The 18,154-nt window shown below is 40.3% G+C and overlaps 1 protein-coding gene across 2 annotated transcripts; it reads left to right on the forward strand.

Annotated features, from left to right (window-relative positions):
• The first annotated feature begins 7,540 nt into the window (after nt 1-7,540).
• Nucleotides 7,541-17,722, forward strand: tbc1d24 (TBC1 domain family, member 24). Of its 2 annotated transcripts, XM_008297807.1 has the most exons (8): nt 7,541-7,746; nt 10,313-11,426; nt 12,182-12,187; nt 12,497-12,655; nt 13,162-13,225; nt 14,252-14,347; nt 15,952-16,198; nt 16,480-17,722. In XM_008297807.1, exons 2-8 carry the CDS (start codon nt 10,438-10,440, stop codon nt 16,632-16,634), a joined length of 1,716 nt encoding a protein of 571 aa, XP_008296029.1. In that variant the 5' UTR covers nt 7,541-7,746; nt 10,313-10,437; the 3' UTR covers nt 16,635-17,722. The 2 variants fall into 2 exon arrangements, with proteins under 2 accessions (XP_008296029.1, XP_008296030.1); XM_008297808.1 differs by lacking the exon at nt 12,182-12,187.
• Nucleotides 17,723-18,154: the final 432 nt, after the last annotated feature.

Here is an 18,154-nt window from a genome sequence, read left to right on the forward strand (position 1 = left end):
AGAACAACAATGCTTGTACTTCTCTTTTCTACTTCTGCTTCTTTCTTTTGGTCGACACAGACAGCAGTCGAGGAATGTGGCCCTTCAACTGCAGTGTTGATAATGCAGCCTCCTCTACTGCAGACACACGCTGCTGCTATCAACAGTTTTTCTTCTTTTTCTTTTCCAACCCAGTGTGCAAACTAGAGAGGCATGAATTGGACAGAAGCTCCCCTGAAAACAAGATCGGTAAATTCAGGAAATGATAAAGCATGGATGCTGCTCTTGCCATTGCCATCGAAGCACTGTGGCACAACGTCATAAACTCAAAGATCAGGAAAAACAAACAAACTTTATCGACGGCAACTACTGCAAAAGAAAAATCAAGAGCAAATTTAACCCTTTGTGGGACTGAAAGCAGGCAGCAGTGGCTTCTTCTCATCTGTTTACTTTTTCTTTATAAACTCAAGAACAAGAATAATGACAAATGAAAGCTAAATCAAGCGTTTTATAATGTTTTATCCGTCATCTGACCACCAAAAAGTGAAAAAGCTCCTAAAAGTCATGCTGCAGTTTGCACACTGTTTTGAAAATTGCTTGCTCATTACTTTGAGCCAACAATTAAAAAAAACAAATTAGTTTAGCCTGAAGGACTACACAGAAATGTACAGGTATATTTTTTCATCAAATTCTAATTTCTTTCTTCTCAAATGCATTTAGCTGCAGTCTTTCCATGTGACCCCTTATGACTGCAGATGACCCAGAGGGAAATTCCTCAGTTAGAAATCACTGTGGCTCACAGAGAACGGGTCTGAAAAAGGAAGATCAAGCTCAGTTTTTGCAATATAGCAAAGTACTCCAGATATGTGATGGTTATATTTTGTTATGTTTGTTGGCCCTGTATTGGACGTGACATAAAAGGTTGCTATTTTAATAATTTGTGCCATACCTCACCAGGTTAAACCTCCTCTTAACTTTATAGATTTGATTTTAATAGTAGCCTTGACGCAATAAAAACTCACAGTCTGGCTCTGCCTCCCACTAAATACATTCAGAGAATGTGGAACTAAATTGTTCCATGACTTCAAGTGAGGAGACCCTGGTGTGTCAAAACAAGCATCTGAAGCGTGATGTGCCGTCATAGCATGTGTCTGCTCGCTGCTCGTATGAACTTCAGGTTAACTGGGGCAGAGAGAGCCGTCATTTTTCTCTCACTTTCATCAGGCCAGTAAACCCATCAGGCCTTTACCCAAAGAAACACAGCGCAGCCAGGCTCAAGTACACGCACAAACACGTTCAAGGATCTCCCAGTGCCTGTAAAGCTCCAGATCCAAATCCAGATAAAATTATTTCCATTCAGTTGTATTAGTCTGCATTTCATCAAAGCTGTCAGAGCACTCATCGCTACATGTCATGTCTTTGGTTAAGGGCACATACGGCATGGAAAAGTGCAGACAGGTGACAAATTAAAGGAAAGGCCAGAACCCTTAAACCCCTGCAGTGCGGAGGGAGATCTAGTGGCTCGGTTGTGCCGCAAAGGGCATTTTACTGGCATGGTTTGGGTCCATTTGTCCCCTTGGAGATAAAGCTGGTCTGAGTGATCGTCTTTTTGCACTCTTCTGTGATGAAACATTTCTATCCTGATACAAATGCTTTCTTCCAAGATAACAAAGCCACTATCCAGACAGCACGAGGGCTCACTGAATGGTTCGACGACCATGAAAATGACATGAATCATATGCTATAGCTTTGCAGTAACCCACTCTCAACCCAGCTGAACACCTACAGTCGTCCTCAAATGTATTCATACCCTCCCATTAAAAAAGGGGGAAAAAAACAGGTGTCACTGACATAAGCTGAAGTTGACAAAAGTAATAATAAACAAAAATGGAATGAAAATCATGACATTGCTTTTGAATTGTGATTCAACAGAAGTATTAAAAAAAAAACAATAAAAAAAACCAACAACAACAAGAAGCATGACGAGACGTAAACAAATATTTTGTTGAACAACCCTTTGAGCCAATCACTGCAATCAGGTATTTTCTGTAACTCTCCATCAGACTTCTGCATCTGTTGACAGGTGTTTGGATTTTGGCCCACTACTCATCAGCAAAGTGCTCTAATTTGTCCAGGACAGTTTTGTTGTTGTTGTTGTTGTTGTTTTTAATTATTATTTTCAACCACAATTCAAAAGCAATGTCTTATTTCACTAAATTAGAATTTTGCAATTTTTTATTACGTTTTTCAGTTTCCAGTTATTTGTGAATTCTGGCTTTTCTTTAATGGTAAGTTATGAATACATTTGAGGACGACTGTATGGGAGATTTTTCATCAGCTCTCCACCGTCATCATCAAAACACCAATTGAGGGAATATCTTTTGGACAAATAGTGCTTCATCCCTCCAGTATAATACAAAAGACTTGGAGAGTTGATGAAAACGGAGCACTGTGGCACGTGGCAGACCTGCACCTTCATGTTGTTTTTTCCTTCCATTTGTCACCTGTCTGTAACATAGGTATAAAGGTGCACAGGAGAACTGATGCTAAAACAGATCACTGTGTGGTAGTTGACCTGCAGTCATACATGAAGGAGATCCTGTGCCATGTGAAAGGAAGAATCTTTCAGTTGCATTATGCTGTGCTTTGTCAACAGGTTAAACAGTCAGTGCTAAAAGTGAGAATCAACACGTTCAGTTAAAGAAAGGGAAGCCTAATGCTAGGCACTGATAAAATGAGGTGCATTGGTCACTTTCTACCTACTGTTTTGCTCATTCTTGGCTGCTGATTAGTCGTCTAATGAAGCTGAGTCTTACCTGCGAGGCCGGAGTGCAACGCGCATGGCCCTCTGTTTACAGGGTGTCGGCTCTCACTGTCAAAACATTCAAAATACCAGTAAATGCAACATGCTGAGTAATAATTGTCAGACTCTGTGTTGGGCAGAGGTACTGCACCACTCTATTGTTACAATTACGAGCCCCATTCTCTTACTTGGGCTTAAACACCAAAGATCCATTGTGGTTTCTTTTCAAACTGCAAATGAATGGTCACACGTTCCACATGAACTGCATCAATAACGTTTGTAGGCATAAATAGATGTCAGAGTAATGCTATTGCCAGCATGACTGGCCATGAAAGCCCTTTGAGCCGGTGCTCTTTCTGTGTTTGTGTTTGAACATGTTCATTAGACTGAAAAAAAAAAAAAACACCAAACAGAACTATAGCAAAACTGCTGTCACCAACCAGTTGTTGTGTGAAGCAGACACAGAGATGTGGCGACAAAACAAGCCAGCACACGCACAACTCACACACACACACATACACACATCCTCACCTCCTTGGGTCGTCGTCCCAACCCACTGGCAACCATCAGGCCTGTTTCCAAAACACAAAAACTTGAAAAAGGAAATAAAGTCGGGGCTGGGAAGTATCTTGCCTCCTTTTTTTTTTTTATCTCTTTTCGCTCTCTTTCCCTCCTTCTCTGGCCCGGCCTTTTCTCTGCCGCAGGGCCTATGGGTAGGCATCCTGCGGTTGTCAAGGTAACCTGACTCCCCTTTAAAGAAAACAATACCCAGAGTGCTACTTAGGCCTTTCACAGATACAATGGAGCCCACGCTATTGGGTGACAGTTTCTTTCAGTCGCACCGGCTAGACTTAAGCCGTGGTTGTGAATTGATACTCAGGCAGGGAGCTCATTTAAATAGCTTAACTGGTGCAAACTTTTGGCACTGAATGGAATGATACAGACACGAGACGGAAGAAACTTAATGACAGTAATAATACTATTGAGCCAAAAAGAAAATGCCCAAACAAATACAGAAAATGTCGTAATTCTGACTTTTTGTGCTGAATTCCAGCTGCAATTCTCAAACAGACAGAAATCTATGTATTTATTTCTTATTTAGTCATTTACAATATAAATGCTCAAATGGAAATATGTGACAGAGAAACTACATGAAGTTACCTAAAGGTCTCATATTGTGAAGGACAAGTATGTTTTACAAAGGCTTGTTTGGAAAAATGCTTTGTCAGATTTTACATTTGTAATGTAATATGCAATATGTGTAATTTGGGGTTGCAATTTGCTACAGAGGCAACTATACATGTGCAGCACCTGAGTCTGAGACAAATGTACCCATATTATATTATATTGCTTCAGTTTATACTGCATGATATTGTATTATCGTATCATATTGTATTGCATTGTGCTGCATCATACTGCATTGTATCATACAATCGTACATTATATTATCATATCATACTGTATCATATTGTACTGTATAACATCGTATTGTGCTGCATCATATCGCACCATATTGTACCAGATTGTACCATTCTGTATAACACTGTATTTTACTGTTTCATATTGTATCATATCGTATTACATCATGTAGTATACAATTCATTGTATTGTATCGCATTGTAATGTATCATCCCATGTCAGACTGCATTGTACCGAACCTTGTTGTCGTATCATATCGTGTTGTATTCTGTTGTGTCATACTGCATCATATCATACCGTATCACATTATACTGTGTAATATTGTATTGCATTGTATCGTATCATATCGCCCTATATCATATCACATCATACTGTACCATATTGCTTCTTATTGCATTGCATTGCATCGCATTGGTTCATATGATAACATAACATGACGTAACGTAACACTGTGTTGTAACACAACGTAACGCCCTGTGTTGTAACCAACCATACTGTATCACATCTTATTGTACTGTATCGCATCATATGGAATAGTATTGTACTGTATCGTTTCGTATTGTAAAGCTTCATATCATATCATATTGTTGTGTAACATAACATACTTGCTCTATATTGTAATCTAATGTTACACATTGTTTTGTAATGTATTGTATTGTTTCACATATTAATGTATCGTATCATATCGCATCATATTATATCGTATCGTATCGTATTATATCGTATCGTATCGTTGACTACTAGCTACTGCTAGTCTATATCCTGTACTGGAATGTGAGAAAGCACAAAACAGCTTAACTACAATTTTTTTCTCAAAGCATGTGAGTCTGAAAGTTGAAAGTCTTTAACTGGAAATCTCTAAAACATTTTCAAACATGTTTTTCATGTTTTTCTTACACTAATGTGTGTCACATGTAAGTAAATATAGTTCAGAACTACCAAACATTCCTGTCAAGATTGGCCCCTTTAGAAGGCTCGTTAGTCATTCAGTCATGATTCAAAGCACATGAACTCTACAATGGTGTTGCCATCTATTTAAAGTTTGCTTCTGAAAACTGTGATCATGAGAACAAATATGAAAACAGCAGTTAAGGAGGACCTCAGATCACAGAATGATGCAGCATGCCAAATATTTCCACACCACTTAACTAATTGCCAGCATGACATTTTGGCAAACACAGATCGGGCGCATTATGTCACTTGGAAAAGGATTTTCTGATACTATAGACAGGGAGCATATCAATTTCTTTAAAAAAATAAGCCATGAGCACAATTTTCAGTATACTCATTCCTGTCAGCTTAGGTAAATCTGGTGAGTTAACATTTTCCAACAAGGATGCCAGAAGCAGACAGATCACATCTGTCAACAAACGCAAACAGTGCAGCTGCAATTAGACACTATATTTCATCTCTTGTTTATAAAGAAGGATCTGTGACTACTGAGGCTCAAGATTCAAGATTTTCTTAACTGTCATTTAAGCTATACATCAGGAAATGCAAAGCACAATGAAATTTCAAAGCCACTGAATCACAAAACGAAAATAAGAAATTATGTGGGTAAAAGCATGACTAAATGTTAGGAATGAGTAAATACATAAATTGTACCATAAATATTTTTAAAAAGTCCAATAAATACGAAACAGTGCACCCTATAGAATGTATAGCCACGGGCAACTATTATGTCAATTATGTATTAGCTCTTAAATCTTCTCATAAAATAAAGAATTAATTTATTATCTATATCAAATCTCGTCAATTATTCTATCAAATACCATTCCCATTATGTTTGTGCTAATTTGTTGCTTATATCTATATAACAATTTGTTCATTTGTCTCATCAATAATAAAAAACTAATCACAGAGGCTGTTACTGGCTGATATGATGAATGGATTTGCAAAACTAGCATTCAGTTTTTGTGCAGCTGAAACTGTTTGCTCAATGACAGGTGTGGAGAGGCAGCACAATCGCACATTCGCTTCGCTTTTCTAAATGCGTGCACTAGTGTGCACATATGCGTGTACATGCGAAGAGCAGGGCACAAGTGTACAGGCGGAGTGGGAGGGGCCTGGAGGCAATGGAGTGATGTCACACAGAGTGTGAGAGCGGAAGGATCTGATGAGCATAAACCTCCATAAGCTGAAGACCTAAAGGCTTACTGGCTTTACACCCATCTGTCTCTCTCTCTCTTGTTCACTCAGTCAGTCACTCCCTCATACAAACACAAACACACACACTTACATTCACACTCACCTCTTTTCTCATTTTTTCTTAATTAATTTCATAGTCACACCCAAACACATGTGCATGAACACAGTAATAAACACATAAGGAACACTTGCATATGTACACACTGCCTGATTGTACTGCATCTCTCAGTTTGAGCCAAATGTTTCAGACTGCACATCCAAGTGAAATATGAAATCATCATGTCATTGTGTTCCTGGAGATTAAGCCGCCCTGCCTAACTCATGTGACATGGCTTCTTTTCATTACATTTTCGTGCCAAATAGATCAATGCAGGTTATTCTGGAGGCCTTTGCCTTTGGGGGACTTTAAAAGAATCAAAATACAATCAAATTTGTGCAAAGTAATGTGTCCAAGAATAGATTTACTCTCATAGTATTCTAGTTGGGAATTAAATTGAGCTAAAAACCTTGGTTGAGATTATTTGACCTTTTCTCTCAATCACCATATGAGGATTTTATTCTCTTTACCAGAAATGGTTAAAGAGAACAAGAACAGAGAAGTAAACAAAGTGTCACATATGAGATTTATCGCCGCAACAGCTGACCTTAATATTTTATTTTTCCCTCTCCCCTCACTGCTGAAGTAAAAAAAAAGGTCAAACTAAATGAGGACATGAAAAACATCAGCTGCATTTACAAGGGACAACCCTCAGACAAACTACATTTTACCTTGAATCCTTGTGGAAGGCAGTGATGCTTCCACAATTTCATTATCAGTAATAACTGTCATGTGCTGGGGAGGTTGTGTTTTGGCGGTCGCTTTGAGTCCTGGACAAAGGCAGGGTTTGTTGCCCCTTGCAAGGGAACTTCCTGTCCTGTGCTGTCCCAGTCCCACCGTTCATTTGACACAGCAAGTCTGCAAGTAAACAGGGAAAATCAGATACTAGAATTTACTGGAATTCGCCATGCAGCCACTGCATGGTCACGGCAGTGGAATCTGGCTTCCAGAAGTGGACCAAGAAAAGCAATAGGGAAAAGCTTATTTGTTTTTAGTTATTTTTTTTGGTGCACAGCAGGACATTATAGTGTTTTGGTGGTATTCATACCTGATGGTGTTCCTGTGAAGTTTATGGAATTGCATAGATATTTGTATGTGAAGGGAATGTGTATTTACCTGTAGTTAGGTTTTGTCATGAATAAACAAACAGAAAAGTGGATGTAAACAGTGCATATTTATCCAGACCACCTGAGCCCCCCTCTGCAGCTGCACGCTCAGTGACCAGGATCGGAGGATCTGCGCATGCTCGAGGCAACTTAACGTGAATGCTGCTTCACGTCTCAAGACATCTCCCGTCCAGGTAGGAAACCGTCCGTTTATTTACTATCAGCTGTTTATCATTTGCTTACCAGTCTTGTGCAGCTGGGGTGTTTCCCATTCCCGTTGTCGGTTTTTGTGTAAATAAATCGCTTTTCTAAAAAATAAAAAAATAAAAAAAAATGCTAAAAGCTCTTCATACAACAAACTCCAAGACAGACACATTAATTTGGGGTTGTACCATCTATGCTAGCTGGTGCAGCAACGTTAGCACAACATTGTGTTAACGTATATTTGCATGGCTTCCTGACCGTTTTGCACATTTTATCGTTGGACACTTAACTCTGTGTGTCGGGTTAAGGTTTCGTTAGCCGCTGACATGAACTGACAGGAGCAGCTTGCTGCTAGCTAGCGTTAGCAAATGCTAACTTGGCAAGTGTGAATGGAAAAGGGTCTATCAGCTTTACTCCAGCGGTACCGTTAAATACCCGCTGACCCGTGTCCGCTGGCTTCCTCGGCCGTGTTAGCTACTCTCACCTGACGTTCAAAGGTTACACCACTATAAATATATTCCGTTTAGGCAGCTTTGCGTGCATTTGCAGCTGTGTTGACACGATATGTTGTAGTGTTCAGCCATTTCTGTGCATTTGCTGGAGGTAACCGAGAGCCTTTATTCGACTACAGTAACGTTACCAAACCCTGTCTGACCATTTTAACTGAGCTACAGTGTAATGTGTCAGCCCTCCTTTAAGGCTAGCATACAGCTTATTTTTCCTGCAGCACCTATAAATGTTAATAGATGAGTCGTCTTAGAATAAAATAAGAACATGCAGCATTAGAAATATGCAGTTGTATTGCTGTAGATGCATGCATGAACACATACTGATGAGAGTACGTTCAGTGCTAAATGGATGAAGAGTTCATTTGCAAAAACAGATCACTCCATCTTCTCAAACCTTCAGAAAACCCACTTTTGCATCGTCAAACTTAAGTAATCTCTATTTTTGTCATGTCATTTCTGCAGAGTCAAATCCGCTCATCTTCAGTTTGATTGATGTTATCTCGAGCAAACAACAACAAAAGTTTTCTGAAAATCTCCAAAAATGGAGTTATCTGTTTTTGCAAATGAGCTCTTTACACGTATAATGTGGTTGCTACCCAACTGTCATTCCTCCTGTACATGTATTGGCGGAGAACATTGCTGAGTGTGCAGCAATGTGGCCAAATCACATTACTCAGTCATGTTATGGCAAACGCAAGAAGACTCTAAGTGGCTTTAATGAATGCTTACCCAGGAAACCTTAAAAATACAACCAGAAGAATGTAGAAAATCTACTTTTGAAACTGTACATATGTGGGAATCTTGTGAATGAGGATCAGCACTTTTAAACTTAAAAATCTATCTATCTATCTATCTATCTATCTATCTATCTATCAGTAGAGACCATGATACACACAGTACCTGATTGTATTATGTTGTCAATTATGTTGTCATCGTGCGCTAATTTAAACTGAAATGAAATCATCTGCAGTAAGCCATGAGGACTGACCAGTAGAACCAAATGGCAGTGATGTTACTTGGCACTTGATTCAGCAGCCTCTGAGATGATTTTAGCCAAAAGCCTAGATTCTTTGCTTGTGTTAATTGAACAGATGGCATAAAGAGGACTGCTGAAAAGTCTTGAAATTTCTTCTGTTGGGTCTTTTTTTTCTTTTGTAGTTACATCCAATTTCAAAAGTATAAAGGCCAACATTTTGGTAACCATGCCATCCAAGCAGGACAATTAATATCTTTACAGACTCACCATAAACACTTACAGTTTTACACCTAGTAATTCACCTCCATGTGACTTGTTGCACAGACGTGTGAAGTGATCTGATGATTTTATGACTGTCATGGTCAGCATATTGCAAGTGATCTTTGGACATGAATCTCCGTGTGACATGTTGGAAAATGGTGTGAAATGATGTTATAAGTGTACGTTAACCATTCCCTGTATAACATAAAGAGCAAATGGTCTTGAGACAGGCATGTCTGTCTGTCTTGTGAGTAAGCACGGGCTGTAAGTGACCTAATGAGAGTCGGTTTGGTGAACTTTTACAGTTGTACTTTCAAATTGTATTTATTTTCCTCATCAGCAGAGACTCCAGTAGCTAATTCAATCTGCCCAAGATATATTTGAGCATCAACGGTCATCTGAAGTTGTCTTGTAGCTGTCATCTCACTAGGGTAGCCTTTCTCTTCATTCCATTCAAGCTATGGATTTACTTGATTTGTTTTGCACTTTACCATAGATGTTCAAAATGCATTATGTGCATGCATTTTTCTATGTCAAGATCTTTATGAGCATGAATCTGATTACTCAAACTGGCTAATGTTGTTTCACAGCACTGATTTTCAGTGACCCTTTTATAGTCCATCCCTCAGATGGCTTCCCATGGAAACGGATACACATAAACATGTCCACTGATCCTAAGTCTATTTATCATCCTTATCTAATTATTATACTTAGTTTAAGTGGTGGCTAACAAATTATGCAGTTGGCAGCATTTGGCAAAACTACGATGATGCACGTTAATGTTTTATTTTTTCCATTTGTGTTTTGCAGTGAACACCATGGGCAGGTAATAAAAAGACAGTTTTTATCTGCTGTGTGGAGGACAGACGGTTAGGAATACCTCAGAGCGTATCTCCTCTCTTCCCACGTGGGCAGTCCAGCAAGTTTCTGACATCATGGCTGAAGAAGAGTATGGCAGCTTTGTGGACTGGAACCAGATGGGGGACCTGGCCAAGAGCAGCGGGCCCACCAAAGTAGACTGTAAAGACCTGAAAGAGTTCAAACAGATGGCTCGACAAGGTTACTGGGCCAAGAATCACAAACTACGGGCACAAGTCTACCAGCAGCTCATCAAAGCCATTCCCTGTCGCACAGTTACACCAGACGCAGAAGTATATCGTGACATAATGGGAAATGCAGCCACCAAGAAGCCCTCCTCCAACATACCACTACCAGAGTTTGTGGATGGAAGTCCTGTGCCACGGTACTGCCTTAAGACGGAGGCAGTAGCTTCAGCCCATCAGATCATCAACTGTGTGGCTGGACAGTTTCCAGATATCTCCCACTGCCCAGCACTTCCGGCTGTTACGTCATTGCTCCTGCACTTCAGCGTAGACGAAGCTCAATGCTTTGAGCATGTCAGCCGCATATTGGCTTGCAACGAGCCAGGCAAACGACTGCTAGACCAGACTTTTCTGGCCTATGAGTCCAGCTGCATGACTTTTGGTGACCTGGCCAACAAGTACTGCCCGGCTGCTCACAAACTGATCGTGGCCACAGCCCAAGATGTGCTCGAGGTCTACTCAGACTGGCAGCGCTGGGTGCTCGGTGACCTGCCGTTTAGCCATATGGTCAGGGTTCTGGATGTCTACCTAGTAGAGGGCTACAAGATTCTCTACCGTGTAGCTATAGCCTTGCTCAAGTTCTATCGCAAGCATAAAGCAGGGAGCCAAGGGGGCCAAGGGAGCCAGCAACAACAGGATTCAAGCAAGATCAAGGCGGATATTCAGGCATTTGTCAAAGGAATTGCCTCCACAGTCTCACCTGACAAGTTGCTCGAGAAGGCGTTCTCCCTCCGTCTGTTTAGCCGAAAGGAGATCACCCTGCTGCAGCTCACAAACGAAAAGTCCCTGCAGCAGAAAGGAATCACTGTCAAACAGAAGCGGTAAAGTCAATAATTTGATTTGTAGTGGGTGTACTGTGAGCATCTTTTTGTTCATTTTCATTTAGAAACTAGGCGACTTCTAGTGGGTGTATTTGGGTACACGACACATCTGATATTTTTGTTATCAAGTCCATGGCATCATTTCATTTGAAAAGTATTTGTTTACTCAGCTTTTCACTGGATTTTGCAGTCGGGTATTATAATTAAATGTATAATTTTGATTCCAAACTGAAGCAGAAGTCTTGTCAGGAGTCCATTATGGGAATTAAACACAGTGAAGCACATGAATCAACTAATATAGCAGTACAAGGGCATCGTAAAGACACCTTTTATGATTTATAATTCCACTTAGCTTGTCAACCTAACAATCTACTACTATAGTTAGAGTGAACATTCTTGAACATGATTAAATAAACAACACAGGTGCTGGACTTAAAATCAAATCACAGTAGTATGCACAGAACGAGCAGCATGCAGTGTCCAAAAGCACAGAACCACTTGACACTTTTTATTTAGTACAATCTCAATCTATTAAGTCCTCAAGCTGCTGAATTTCTTTCATTGGCAGCCTTGTCCCGTTCTTTTACGCTTAATGTTCTGGCATGCTCTGGGCTATGGCTGAAGTTGCTTTTTCATCCTTTTGCTCACTGTCTGTTCTTGTTTCCTTTTGTTTGTCTGTGCCACGATTTTCCATTCACCATCCTCTGTCTCATCTGCACTCCACCCCTGTGTTTACTTCATTGGTTCTTTTACAGTTCTAGGTGGGTTCTCTTCTCTATGCTACACCTCAGATCCATTTCTTTTGTTTTTCAAATGTTCATTTACTTTCCTTGAATCCTTTAAAAGCTACAATGCTGCTAGCAGGTGTTCATGCACTGTGATAATGTTTGGTTATTGCCACCAGATTCTTAAATACATGCATGATTCTCTTGAGTATATCTACCTTAAATTACTTTTAGGCTTTTGAAGTTTATGCATCACCAGCTGTGTGATTTCCTCTTCGCTGTATGAGCCTCTCATTCTGAACCTCTCCATCTCTTCCTGTGTCCAACTTTCTGGGCCATCTCCAGGCGGAACGTGCAGCTGGCACTTAATCCTGACACATTCTCCTCTGAGATTGTCAGTGCCAAAGAGATGCGAGACATCTGGTCGTGGATCCCCGAGCGCTTTGCCCTGTGCCAACCTCAGCTCCTTTTCACCACCTCCACCCATGGTTGCAGCTTGAACAGGTACACTTTCCAGTGCTCACATGAATACGTTAATCCCTGTTTTTGGCTGCGGTTCACAATTTACATCTCAAGCTTTGTTTAGACCAGGGGTGTCGAACTGCGGTCCTCGAGGGCCGCAATCCTGCATGTTTTAGATGTTTCCAACACACCTGATTCAAATGATCAGCTCATCATCAAGCTCTGCAGAAGTCTGATAACGATCCTGATCATTTGAATCAGGTGTGTTGGAAGAGGGGAAACATCTAAAACATGCAGGATTGCGGCCCACGAGGACCGGATGTCGACACCCCTGGTTTAGACTTTGAACAGGGTTTATGGCCAAAAGTCTGAAAATAAACAAAAAGGTAAAGATGATCACAAACCTGTAAAACAAAGAACATATGCCAGAAACGAGTAATAAGTCGGGCACTTGCATGAAATATGGAAATAATGTGTAAAGAATTTGCTGTGTCAGTGGAGATGTTGTACTATTAGGTGTCTCTTTCAACTTTTCTGTTTTCCTCCAGATTCTACCAACATTGTGAAGGCTATGAACCCACACTGCTCCTTATCCGGACCACAGATGGCGATGTAAGGAACACACACTGGTAGCAAACTCAGTCACGATTCCTCAAAAACATTTATATCGCATGAAATTTTAAGAGGATTTTGTTAGAGGGAATCAAGAATTAATATATCGGGTGCCCCTATAGCTCACCTAGCTGAGCGGGCGACCCATGAACAGGGGCTATAGTTCCCCGACGCAGCAGGCGTGGGTTCAACTCCCTTTGCTGCAGGTCTCTCCCCCTTCTTCTCCCCCATTTCCTGTCTGTCTCTACTGCTCTAAATAAAGACAAAAAGCCCCAAAAATGTATATACATATATTTAAAAAAAAAAAAAGAATATATCAGCAGAGGGTAAGAGGTTATGCGTCTATTCATGCAGTGTATGTAAACTTCTGGTTCAATCGTATATGCTGCTTAAATCTTTTTCTTCTCACTTCAGCAGAAGTCAGACAACCAGCGATGGCCCAGAGATAGTCCAGCTCAAAATAGTTACCAGCACTAATCCAGACAACTGTAACAAAAGAGAAATATAAAACTGTAGGAACAAATTAGAAAATGTGTAAAATGAGCAGAGCAACTGCAGTGGCCTACAAGCACACACATGTCAACATAGAAAGGGAGTACTGGTACAACTCTCAACCTAGATTCTGCCTTAGTGACTTCCTGTTTCTAACGCTTTTGGCTATGACTCAGATGGAGAAAGTAAACATTTTTGTGCTGACTACAGTTATTTGGCCTTTAAAATCCACCCCAACACCAACTATATGTGGTGTATATGACAAATACCCCTGTACTGACTACACATGACATGACACTCTCTGCCTTTCAAAATAAACTCTTGTTTGTGTTCTGGAGTCGATAAACTGGTGTCAAAGGTAGTGATTATACAGGTGTCGTAATACTGGAACATGCAGCCGCTGAGGGATCCGTGCATGAACACTGTCCTCCACTGGCAACAACGTAAAACTACTTTAGAGAATAAGGTAAATGCAGGTGAGTAAATCAAACAGATTAATCCTACTTATGTCCTTTCCTTTTCTTTATTCCTCAGGTATGTGGAGCCTTTCTGTCCACAGACTGGGAGGAGCGGAAGAGAGGCGGCAACAAATTGAGCTTCTTTGGCACAGGGGAGTGTTTTGTCTTCAGGGTGAGTTCACGTTCAGTATCTTGACTTAGTTCAGTTTGTGTGTATTTGCTCATCAAGGTGAATGTTTATATTTTTAGGGACCATTTAAATGATGTCTGTGTTTTGACCAGTACCACACTACTGCCACCAGAGGGAACCCTTCACTTTGGTTTTAGTGCTCTTGAGCTCAGTGTCATTGACCCCATTCATATACGCTATGTAAAAAGTGGACATAGCCTCTAAATAGTAAAGGTAGTGCAGAAATGCCTTAAATCACCGTTCTTTCTCATGGTTAGCAGCTCCCCTGCCTACAAAAAAAGTCTGATTGTATAGAAGTCTGTGACAAAATCACCATGCTTCAAAGATTGTCCTAATTAGTGTATCATGTTTCTTCAAAACAGCAGGATCATTTTTAAATTATGGGCCAATTTAGAGTAAACTAGATGATAAAGGAAGATATGTTTTAAGGTGTGGCTACCTTTTAATAGACAAGTTGCCACCGTTTGGGCATGTGTAGTCTCCTTGGGGTCTCAGTCAGATCCCACTCTTCTCTAATTCACCCTCTTATCCACATATGGTCACTTCTGGCTCTAAACAGATGGAGACAGTCAAAAAGCCAAACCGCATGTTTCAAAACACTCGTCCACAAACGCTGCAGAGGCTGCGTCCACTTCTTTCATTCATGGCCCCAGCTGACCTGTCAGCCTCCCATTTAGAAAATTCTGCCCAGTAGGTCACAATTCACTAGACATTGTCATGTCTTCCTCTGCAAAAAAAAAAGCAGACATCATACTATTTTGGTGGCAAATGTGCATTTTCATATCACCTGAGCTAGAAATAAGGGAAGAAAAAAAAACTGAGTCTCTAATGCCTTGTGTATGAATTATTTACGTGGCTATCTATGTTGATACACAGCTGTTGGCTGTCTGAGACTAGACACTAGAAAAACGCTATCATCTCAAACACTAATACTTAAGCACACACAGATCGGAAACTCCTGTAACCTGATCCAGTCGTATCTGACCTGCTGCTCACCTGACACCACACATGAGAAACAGTCAGCAGGGACTGATGTCTGTCAGATGTGTGGAGGGTTGGAGACGTAGAAGGAGAAAGAGAGGGAAAGGATCACTAGCATAGACTGAAAGTATTTGGGCAGTTACACTTTTTGCTGTTCTGCAGGCTCTGTGCTTCAACACATTAACCTGAAATAAACTAATGAAAACTACATTTGAGTAGCTTTTTGTTAATATTGAACTGTGTTGAAGATATACTCATTTTAACATGTGGTGCTCAAATTTAGCATGCTTAGAAGTAACAACAAAAAAGCCAGGTTGCAGTTTGCAAAAGCATACAACAATGCATTCATTTAAATAAAGAGCACAGAGCCTGAGGAACAAAACAATTGTAACTATCCAAATTGCTTTGCTTAAGCAAAACGAGCACATGATGCAACTTTGATTAACGATGTTAGGAACTGGTTGGGATTTTAAGTAATTTCATTGTGCACCATGTATAGGTGCAGTAACGTTAGGTATTTTATTTTATGTGACAACATTTGTTCTGTTGTGTAATTGATGATGGATGCCTTATAGTAGCAGTCACTCCTTCATGTTCCTTATTAGCTGAAGCCAGAGATTGAGCGCTACGAGTGGGTGGTGATCCGCCACCCGGAGTTGGCATCCTCTATCAAGACTCAGGGTCAGGAGGACACAGCGTCGTCCGAGGACCAAAACACAGACAACAACAGCTTACAGCAGCCAGAGAAACCTGCTGGAGATTTGTCACCGTTTCTCTCCGCCCGCCACTTCAACCTCAACTCCAGGAATACTTCCATGTTCATGGCTGGAAACTTTGACTCCATCATTGTGGGTGAGTGGATTATTACAGGAGGCTGTGGTTGTGTATGTCTCATTTCTGGACCCTTTTATGGTAGTGCTTTTATTTAGCCATGATGATCGGTAATAGGGGAATTATTCAACATTAATTTAAAGCATGGGAACACATTAAACATTTCAGTGTTAGCCTATCACGACATTAAACACGACCCATCAACAGCGTGTATCTTCGTTTTAAGTGAAAGCCAGGTGTTAAAACATGGAGCATTTGTACTCGATAGTTTGCAATGATCCTGTAATCTAATGTTTGATCAGGGGGAGGTGACGGCAACGCGCTCTACATCGACGCTGAGCTGAACCATGGACGCACGGGCAGGTGTGCCACCTTTGACAACCCGCCCCTGTGTGCAGAGACCTTCCAGGTGTCACTGCTGGAAACGTGGGGCTTCCAGGATGCTATGGCCTCATAATGCTGTACACAGAAACACACACTGCACATATTTACAAGCACATCCATACATCATACAGACATGTAGGCAAATTAGGCACACACATTTTAACATACAGCACTTTCCCACTTACACTGAACACATTAAAACATAAACTCATGTCATATGTGTGAAACAAAGTCTTAAAATGTCGAACAAAGTGTATTAGATGGAAAACACAGACATGCAAACAGAACTATATCCGTCCTCCAAATTCAGTTATGATTTGCTATTTTTTTATTTATTAATGCAGTTTATTCTAATTTCAGCATATGAACAAAAATGAGATTTTCTTTTGATTGTTGTCGGTTTATTTTTGTATTTACAGATATATATGATGGTGTACTAATTGTGTGGAAGTGGAAATGGATCAACTGTGTTCGTGTGGAGCTAAAGCTAAAATTTGGATTTGTAAATGTAAATTCAGTATTTTATGTTCTCTGATTTATCTCACTCTGCCAAATTCAATGTATATGTAGCTCTGCAGTCACTAAGAAACGTAATTTGCCTTGTCATGTTGATAAACTGAGGGTTACAGCATGTGCAAAGTCAATTCTTTAACTCGTGGTGAATGTTGAAAGTAGTAAAGTTGTACCAGGTCAGCAACAACCTAAGCAGTCTTGTCATATTTTCCCACACTTTTTGATTTCTTGTACATAGGTGGGAGAGCTAATGAATTCATGGAATAAGTGTTTGTGAATAAGTAGTGATTTTGCCATTTTGCACTGTATGTCAAAGCTTCCTTTTTGAATCTGTGACCGTTGCTCTTTTGTATAGTATCTGAGTATTCGTGTGGAAAAGAGGTACAAACATTTTAAAAGGTAAAGGTTGTTTTATGTTTACAAGTAATGGAGTTCAATGCAGTTTGTGCAACGTTTTTCTCTTCTTTCCCATTTCCCTGTTCCTTCCGTCCTTTGCAGTTTGAAGATAGTAACCAAAAAAAAAAGTCCAGAATGGTTTCCTGTTGGGGTTACGCATCTTGTCTGTGTGTTCTGTTGCTCCAGTGAAGTGTCATTTGAGTAACTGCAAATGTAATGTACATGTGAAAATACAGCATTATGCTTTCAGTAGAGTCTCTGTCTTTTTGTTGTCTTGCTACTTGCTTTTATTCCTTCCCAATCTGTTCATTCTTGCTTCCTGCAGAGAGAGAGGGTTACATTACTGAGGCTGTCACAGAAGTGTGCAAGATACCTTTTTAAGATCAGCTGACCATGAATTTAACTTCCTTCTTGAGTTTTGCTCTGTTCTAGTAGTTACGGTACAGTTTTCTGTTCCCAAAGTGACGTATCTGACTAGACAGCGAACGAAAATTGCAGTTTTAGTTGTAAGTATAGTTAAAGCCATGTCATACAATTATTGTCCTGCCTGCTTGTGCACCTTTTTGTTTGAATCACATGTTTACAACCCTGTTGAAAAAGCCTTTTTTTTTCTCTTGAATACAGTGGCAGGGAAAATCCTAATTAAACCTTCACATTATTATGTGTAGATACATTAAATTACAG

Source organism: Stegastes partitus, unplaced genomic scaffold, assembly GCF_000690725.1.
Source record: "Stegastes partitus isolate 25-593 unplaced genomic scaffold, Stegastes_partitus-1.0.2 Scaffold1250, whole genome shotgun sequence".
In the NCBI taxonomy this organism is placed as follows: Eukaryota; Metazoa; Chordata; class Actinopteri; family Pomacentridae; genus Stegastes; species Stegastes partitus.

What these genes read in the sequence shown, in the direction of transcription:
- tbc1d24 (XM_008297807.1), top strand. Translation starts at nt 10,438, where the DNA reads ATGGCTGAAGAAGAGTATGGCAGCTTTGTGGACTGGAACCAGATGGGG. An exon ending in GGGAGTGTTTTGTCTTCAGG is followed by an intron (nt 14,348 to 15,951) that starts GTGAGTTCACGT and finishes GTTCCTTATTAG; the next exon opens with CTGAAGCCAGAGATTGAGCG. An exon ending in CTTTGACTCCATCATTGTGG is followed by an intron (nt 16,199 to 16,479) that starts GTGAGTGGATTA and finishes ATGTTTGATCAG; the next exon opens with GGGGAGGTGACGGCAACGCG.